This window comes from Physeter macrocephalus, chromosome 8 (genome assembly GCF_002837175.3).
Source record: "Physeter macrocephalus isolate SW-GA chromosome 8, ASM283717v5, whole genome shotgun sequence".
NCBI classification, from domain to species: domain Eukaryota; kingdom Metazoa; phylum Chordata; class Mammalia; order Artiodactyla; family Physeteridae; genus Physeter; species Physeter macrocephalus.
The window spans coordinates 50647077-50656322 of NC_041221.1; the positions used below are offsets into that span (position 1 = coordinate 50647077).

Sequence of the window (9246 nt, forward strand, 5' to 3'; positions counted from 1 at the left end):
AATTAATTTTATTTTTGGCTGTGTTGGGTCTTTGTTGCTGCGTGTGGGCTTTCTCTAGTTGCAGCGAGCAGGGGCTACTCTTCATTGCGGTGCGCAGGTTTCTCACTGCAGTGGCTTCTCTGTTGCAGAGCATGGGCTCTAGGAGCGTGGGCTTCAGTAGTTGTGGCTCACCGGCTCTAGAGCAGAGGCTCAGTAGTTGTGGTGCACAGGCTTAGTTGCTCTGCAGAATGTGGGATCTTCACAGACCAGGGCTCGAACCCGTGTTCCCTGCATTGGCAGGCGGATTCTTAACCACTGCACCACCAGGGAAGCCCCAGACTTTCTTAAGACATCTGGAAAACCAATATTTCATCCCGTTTATACTGCCTGCCCCTAACACTATGTTTGACTTTGCCACATCAACCCTGGTACAGACGCAAAAATGTAATAGAGTACTGCCTGTAAATTCATAAACATAGAAAAAATACATGAAAATGTTATTAGTGAGTTAGAGGACTATATTACTAGCTACTCTAAATTATGAAGTTACAGATTACATTTTTTTTTTTTTGGCCACACTGCACAGCATGTGGTATCTTAGTTCCCCAGATGGAACCCACACCCCCTGCATTGGAAGTGTGAAGTCTTAACCACTGGACCACCAGGATTAAGGGTTACATTTATGTTCCTTTCTTCTTTGTCTATTCCTGCATTTTCAAAACCATGTATAATGAGCTTATAGTTTTACAATAGGGAGGAAACACACAGATTTACAGGATCTCACAGCTATAGTAGGATTCTCATTCTGTTTCCATGTCTTCTCAGTTCTGAGTCCAATGACTCACACATAATAGATGCTCGATAAATAAATATGAGAGAAGGAAGAAAGTAAACAAGAGGAAAAAGGGAAGAATGGAATGGAAAGAAGAATCTTTTGGTTACCTTCTGTTTGCCCCTCTGGATCCATTCTCCACCCTACTCTGAACCCTAAAAGGCTGACCTACATGAACAGCCTAGATGGGCTCCTTGTTCTCTGTTTTCCAGTTGGGTTTGGTCAAGGGGGTGTACTGGCAGATCAGAGGTAAGGAATAGATATTTAACAGTAAGTCTCCTACATAACGAAACTTCAAGTTGAGAACTTTCAAAGATGCAGACGTGGGACTTCCCTGGTGGCAAAGTGGTTAAGAATCCGCCTGCCAATGCAGGGGACATGGGTTTGATCCCTGGTATGGGAAGATCCCACGTGCCGAGAAGCAACTAAGCCTGTGCACCACAACTACTGAGCCTGCGAACCACAAGTGCTGAAGCCCATGCACTCGTGCTGCAACTACTGAAGCCTGTGCGCCTACAGCCCATGCTCTGCAACAAGAGAAGCCACAGCAGTTAGAAGCCCGCGCGCCGCCTTCAAGAGTAGCCCCCGTTTGCCGCAGCTAGAGAAAGCCAGAGAGCAGCAACAAAGACCCAACACAGACAAAAAATAAATATATAAATAAATAATTCAAAAAACAAAACAAAAAACAAAGATGCGAACGTGCGTCTGGTTCCAGCAAGGCTGTGCCATCAACGTCAGGCGTGAGTGAAATTGCAGCTTGCCCTCCAATTCCTGTTCCTGATGATCTTCAGCTCTACCATCTCCCACCTCCTCTCCCTCCTCCAGTCAGTAACTCTTCTTGCCTGTTCACTCGATGCCAGCCTGTGTGCCAGCTGTTGTGCTGTACTACTGTACTTTTCATGGTACTGTACTGTAAGATTAAAATGTTTTCTTTATTTTTTGTGTTTGTTTGTTTTTTATGTATTATTTGTGTGAAAAGTATTATAAACCAATTACGGTACAGTACTATATAGCAGGTTGTGTTTGTTGGGTACCTAGGCTAACTTTGTTGGACTTACGAACATGCTCTCGGAACAGAACTCATTTGTATGTAGGGGACTTACTGTATTCCCTGGGATACCTCCCTGTGGGTCACTGAAACCACCCAGACCCAAGACCCTTCCCACACAGCTCTTCTGATCAGGGAAAGCACTCCCCCCCTCTTCCCTTGAGACCTTGGAGTAGTAATGTGCCTTGCTTTTACTAGATCCAGGGTACTGCACTCTCCTTTGTACTGTTTTTACATATTGCCTAGCCCTTTATAAATAGTCCATTTATTAAACTCTCCTCAAATTGTCTAATTTGAATGTACCATATATATATTATTAACCCCAGGCTGATACAGAATCTATTGGTGACAATAACCCAACAAGTTCTGTCCTCCAGGAACTAATCTTGAAGAAGGATATAGAGAAAAGTTTTTTAAAACAGCACTACTGGGCTCACCTGGTGGCGCAGTGGTTGAGAGTCCGCCTGCTGATGCAGGGCACGTGGCTTCGTGCCCCGGTCCGGGAAGATCCCACATGCCGCGGAGAGCCTGGGCCCGTGAGCCATGGCCGCTGAGCCTGCGCGTCCGGAGCCTGTGCTCCGCGACGGGAGAGGCCACAATAGTGAGAGGCCCACGTACCGCAAAAAAACAAAAAAACAAAACAGCACTACTATTGCTCATTTCAAAAGGTTAAACAACAAAAAGGTTATTTTTGTGAGAAACTTCACTTTTACACCAAAGATTTTGTAGTTTTGAACTTATGCTTTTATTATTATGATTTTTTGCCTGCCAGAAGACAAAAATTCATATGCATAGTCCTCTATTTCTTTTTTCACCCTTACAGTAACCTTGAGAGAGATTGAACACCTTCTAAATACTCAATATTGATTGTTTAATACATGCACAGACGAAGGATACCTATTGTCATATGAAAATGTTTAATTAAACATTTTTAAGAGATTAATTATTCCTTTTCAAAGATCATTTCTCATCTTTTTGTTAATAGGATTTTTTTGTGTGTCTTTGAAGACAATTTTTGATTTTTTTTTTACCCAGAAAAGACATGGGGCTATTTTAGTACTTAAAACTAATGTTAATTTTATAAAAGTTACAGATTCAAAAAGCAGGGCTCTTTATTCAACTTACAAATCCTATTATTTTATTTCTAAATCTAGTGAATTTTAACATCTTCCTTTAAGGTAGCCTTTTAGATGTTGCAAGAATAAAATTAAGATAATATCCATGAAGTCTTTGGAGACCCTTGTAACAGAGATTTTAGATAAATGTTTCATTCTAATGAGAAGCTAAAGCAATCTGCTAAAACCCCACAAAATTTATTTTTTAATTGTAGAAACTTGAAAGCTATTTGGTTTCTGTTATAATTATAATACTTAGATTAAACACACAAAAGTCAAATTAAAGTTAAACTTATTTGCTAAAAATAAATAAAGTGGTCTCATTAATATTTGGTGTCACTCACAAACTTAGTTAATTAAACCTCACTTAAATATTTTAAATTTAATATTCCTTCTAGTTACTGCTTCTAACTAGCAGAACTTAACCAAATGTTTAGAACAATAATGTATCTAATAAATTAAAGTTGAAACTTATGTGAATCTTAAGTTCTCTTAAACATTTCAATGCTTTTTACAAACTTTGTAAACCTATCTTAATATTTGCAACTTTAAAAAAATCAGAACACTAAAATTAAAAATTCAATTACACATTTTAAGTTAGAGTCATGAGGCTAATATATCAGATCCTCTAATTAGCCAAATTATCTTAACCACTACAAACATTTAAAATATGAAACATACACAGATGATTCCCAAAATTAAGGCAAAATAATTAATTTCATTGGTTGTTAGTTCATTATTTCTATATGTAAGGGTCAATTGAGTTTTATCATCCAAGCAATTTGGGGCTATTATCACCAGCAAGTTGATTTAAACATTCCAAACAAACAAGGTTACCTGCTTAGCGGCTGATATCAAACCAAAAATTTTTGACCAAAACACCTCTAGAGCAGCCAACATCTAGGGCAGTTTTTCTTGCAACACTGACGCAACTTGAGCCCTATTTTATGGTCACTTTGCAATTAAAGGCATCATCCCCACTCTTCTCCAAGTGAAATTGTCTTACAGCCCCGATTCCCTGGATTCAGGTTATATATTACCTAATACTCAAGGTTGTATTCAATTCGTTTACTTACTGCTTGATTCTATTCTTTACTCTTTTCGTATTTTTCCTTTTTTTAGGGACACAATTCTTATAGATATTTTTATGATATCCAATTAGGCTGTGCATATCTTGCTATCTGTGTCATGCTAATGATAGTACTCTTTTACCATCACTGCCACTCTTCTTCAGGTTACTATATATATGATAGGAAAGGCCTGGGCAAAGGATACATTTCATAGGTCTCCAGAGTAAGGACTTTAATGCTTCCCTATCCTCTTGGGCCCTGCTCTTGGGTCATATGCCTTAGCCTGAGAAGGACCAGTCAGAAATGACTTGGGTTGAGTGGGTCTGGGCTGGGAAGGCTTAGATTAGGAGGATTGGGGCTGGCATGGCTTGGGCTGAGTGGGTTTGGATGGAGGTTTAGCTTGGGAGGTTTGGGGCTGAGAAGGCTTAGATTGGGAGGACCAGGGTTGACATGGCTTGGGTTGAGTGGGTTTGGATGGAGAGCACCTAGCTTGGGAGGGCTGGGGCTGAGAAGGCTTAGATTGGAAGTACTGGGACTTGGAGGGCTGGTGCTGAATGGATTTGTCTGAGTGAGTTTGGGTTGAGAGAACACAGGTTGAGAGGGCTTGTGCTGGGACTGCTTGGCCTGGGATGACTTGGGCTGATTGGATTTGAACTGAGAGCTGAGCAAAAATTTGCTGTTGGACATAGGATTGAATCCCATTTGGAAAGATGGATTTGAAGGCCCACCTTGTGTCTTCAGCTTAGCTCCTTGATGAGAGGAAGTCCTTATGGCTGCCTCCGTATGGCTCCTGCTGCTTGAAACGCTTGATGGTGAGGATTTTCAATATGGGATTTTGTTCTCATGAATTTTCTAATTGCCTCATTTGGCCATGTTCCCCAGACACAGACTTGCCTAGGCTGTGACTTCCCAACCGCCCTTGCTGGCTGTGAACCCAGGGAACGGAGGTGACCTCCCTGGGAGTCCACTTCCCCAGACCTTTCAAGGGCTCCCATTTTCTGTGGTCTCTCAGACCAGACCTGTACATGCTGAGAAATGGGTCTTGGTGGTCTCCCAAAAGTTTTATCCATGTGACGTCCCTGAGCAGTTCTTGAAAATTTCATAAATCTTTCACCTGAATAAAATCTCTGAGGCTGGAAGTATTGAATCTCAAAACTTTACCTGGACTATGGGCCCTTGTATTCTGAAAGGGTGAAGGATGGAAATTCTGAGACCTCTGCTCTAACCAAAACTGGGAGACCATAACCCAGGGGGCTATAAAAGAATGGTTAAAATTACCTCCAATTCTGGTTGGTAAAGGACGGCAGTTTTTCAGAAGAGGCATGAATACTGGGGTGAGATGGAAATTCTGAAGATTTTGGCTGATCTCACATCTAGCCTCAGCCTCTCTTACTGACATCTAAGCGGGGCTTTCAGATGAGTTTTTTGGCTGACTGTGTCTTTGTGGTCCCTCATCTTCAGCTGTTCCAGCCAAGTTTTCAGTAGGGGAAACTTGAATCCCCTGCATGTTCTAAAAGTCGTGGTCTATCTGTATCCCCAACTCCCTGGCCAGGGGTGCAATGTCCTCCACAGACACACATCTGAGTGAAGAGGACATCACTTCTTTCAGGGCAGCTTGAAGACCCTCCATGTTCCTTCCTCTCTCTCCAGCTTCCTCCTCCTCCCAAAACAGCAGCTGTGATGGCTTCAACTTCAGGATCCTCTGGGAAATCTGAGCCTCCTCATTCTCCCTGGCCTGCGGACTGAGGCAAAGTAGCATCTTTCAGTGGCAGTTTCTCCTAAAAACATTAGCAAGTCCCATTCCTTCTCACCTAGGCAGTCAATGAAAAAAAACACAGCTGAGGAAACTTCCATCAAGAAACCAAACGGTGTCCAAAAACTTTCTAGATCCCCACGAAGGTTGGCCACAGCAACAGCTTTCTGGAAAAAACTGGGGTTTTCCTTTAGACCATCACTATCAGGAAAACTCCATGTTACCTCAACCAGGCCATCAGAGATCTGCTGGAGAAGCACCAGAACAAGCAAATCCTGATGGAGAAAGATTTTGTGTGATTTCAGGTGGGCAGGGCTGAGCAATGTGTTGAGGATTCTGGACTTGGAGGAGCTACAGTATCCCAGATGCACAAAAGAGACGACAGGCATCTTCATGAGAGTCAGAAATTTTCTGTATCCCCTGTAGGCCTTCCTGAAGACTGCGTTGACTGCTCCTTCACAATGTCCTTAATGGCCCCCAGCATTAAAATGCTTTTGTTCTTTTCTGCATCTGGCAGTAGCAGGGAAGGGCAAACTGCACTGATACGTGTTTGACATGACTTCACGTTGCAAAGAGCTATCTGAATACAGCATAGAGGCACAAAGGACATCAAGGGGATTAATGGTTTCTGTTTCTCTAATTTCCGCATTCTCTACTCCAGTCAAAAATTCCCCTTTGCTATCTTCACCCAGAACCTTGTGTCTGAGGATTGAATCTCTGACTGTCATATCCAGTGCTTGAACTTTCATCAGGAAGTTCCAGGCTAAGTCACCTGGAGTCTCAGTCACCCACCTACAGCTTCCGTCTAAGAAGAATTGTTTAACGTAATCTGGCAGAAGCTTTCTGCTTGTATCCGGGTTTAAACAGGACAGGACATCTTTAAACACTTCTTTCTTTCTGTAGGAAATAAGATAGTCAGTGAATGTCGTGTTCAGCATCTAAGCTTCCTTCAATGACTTTTAAAATTAAATAAGTTATTGACATTTTACTGGAAAAAAAAAAGATGAAACAATACAAGTAAAGTTCTCTTTCATTGCTCTGTCAATTCTATTTCCTTCTAAGAGATATGTCAATATAGTATGGTACATTTCCTTCCCATCCTTTTTCTGTGCAAGTACCTAAGTATGTTTGCATATGTAGAAATACACAGTTTGGTTTAATGGATGCTATTTTATTTTATAAATGATATTATACTGAATGATTCTTCTTCGGTATAAAACTTCTTTTTACTCAGTGGTATTCCTTGCAAATTCTTCCAAGTAAGTATATATAGAGACCTACTTAATTCATTTTAGCTAACCCATTGTACTTCATGGTTTGGAAGAACAATTATTTATTTAACAATTGTCTACTGGTGATCATTTAGGTTTTCCAATTTTTTTGGCTAATGTTTGTATGCAGCAATGAAAAACCCTGTTAAAGCTTCATTATACACATGTATGAGGAATTCTCTAGGTTGATACCAATTTATTTCTTAAATGTTAACTCTTGCTAAAGTTCGGAGAAATGGAACATTTTGTTATCATTGAAGTTTTCTCAGAATTTACATGTTGTACCTAATTTCTCCTGATGTCATTTTCTAATTTATCTTCTAGCCACTTCTTGGGAATATGGAGACAGTGCTTAGTAGAGAAAGAAAATCAGAGAGCATTTTCTGCTCCTGATGGATAGCAAATTAGCATAAGATTCTTGGATCCCCTATAAAAATAGCCTAGAAGAAACAGGAGAAGTGAGAGAAAGTATGGATTTCAAGAATTCACAAAAGTAAGGCTTCCCTGGTGGCACAGTGGTTAAGAATCCGCCTGCCAATGCAAGGAACACAGGTTCGAGCCCTGGTCCAGGAAGATCCCACATGCCGTGGTGCAACTAAGCCCGTGTGCCACAACTACTGAGCCCGCGTGCCTAAAGCCCATGCTCCGCAAACAAGAGAAGCCACAACAATGAGAAGCCCACGCACTGCAACGGAGAGAAGCCCCCGCTGGCTGCAACTAGAGAAAGCCCATGCACAGCAACAAAGACCCAACACAGCCAAAAAAATAAATAAAATTAAAAAAAAAAAGAATTAACAAAAGTAACTAAGAAATCCTTGGATGGTCTGAAAGTTGCTTGAACTGGTACATATGATGGATTAAAAGGTGAGGGAGGAGTTAAGGCCAGCATGAAGGATTCCCAGAGGAGGCACTGAGAAATAGGTTGCAGAAAGCATTTAATTTCTCCTCTTGCCTATCCCCTGCTTTTCCTTTGGACAACCATCCTCTGCTTCTTCAGCACAGAAATCAGTACTCTCACAGCCCAAGCCAGATGCCTAATGTCGACAAGGTAATAACAGGCTACTGTGGAGCAGTACAGGGATATACCTAATAAGCATAGAGATGGATGAAAAATTAAGAAGCAATAATTTCTAGAATGCAATACCATTTATGTAAATTAAAAATTCATGAAAATAGCCCATGTAAGGCAAAAAAAAAAAAAAAAGATCAAAGATTTTAGCTGCCACCCACTGAAAGGAGACTGAGTTTTGAATTTGAGTCCAGTCAGGTTAATTGGGAACTAAACCAACGAAAAAAACCCAAGATTCTTTGGAGAATTTCACAATCCAGAGTCTCTATAACTGATCATACACAATGCATAGGACAAAATCCAACGTTATGAGCCATAAGAAGAAACAGGAAATGTAACACACACTTGATCAATGGAGACCCACTCCAGGATGACCCAGATGTTGGATTTAGCATATAAGAATTTTAAAGCAGTATCTTAACTATTTTCAAGAATGTACAATAAAATAAACCCATAATGAATGATTAAATAGCAATTCTCAGGAAAAAAAAAAGCATTTAAAAATTGAAATTCTAGAATTAAAAGTGACAATACCTGAATTTTTTCAAAAATCAGTAGATGGACTGAAAAGAAGATTGGAAATGACAGAAGAAAAATTCAGTGTACTTAAAGATATAGCAGTAGAAATTACCCAATCTAAAGAATAAAGAGAAAATTAAAAAAAAAAAAAAATGAATGGAGCCTCAGGGACCTCAGGAAAGATACCAGAAACTCTAACATACATGTACTTGGAGTCTCAAAAAGATAGGAGGGAGCAAGTGGGACAGAAAAATATTTAGATAAATAACAGCTGAGAATTTTCCAAATTTGGAAAAAATATTCCAAATTTATAGATTCACAAACCCTACAGAAGATGAAAACAAAGAAAAGCACACCTAGACACGTCAGAGTTAACCGCAGAAAAAAATTTTAAGAAAAAAATCTGAGGGCTTCCCTGGTGGCGCAGTGGTTGAGAATCCGCCTGCCGATGCAGGGGACACGGGTTCGTGCCCGGGTCCGGGAAGATCCCACATGCCGTGGAGTGGCTAGGCCCGTGAGCCATGGCCACTGAGACTGCGCGTCCAGAGCCTGTGCTCCGCAACGGGAGAGGCCACAACAGTGAGAGGCCC

At 40.9% G+C, this 9246-nt stretch overlaps 1 protein-coding gene across 1 annotated transcript in view; it reads right to left on the bottom strand.

The window, feature by feature from the left end:
- Positions 1-9246, bottom strand: part of CARD6 (caspase recruitment domain family member 6) — a 54751-nt gene that overhangs the window by 34686 nt on the left and 10819 nt on the right. The window contains 2 exon segments of the mRNA XM_028493424.2: positions 2297-2430; positions 5323-6694. Coding sequence (XP_028349225.1) covers positions 6657-6694 — 38 coding nt within the window. The 3' untranslated portion in view covers positions 2297-2430; positions 5323-6656.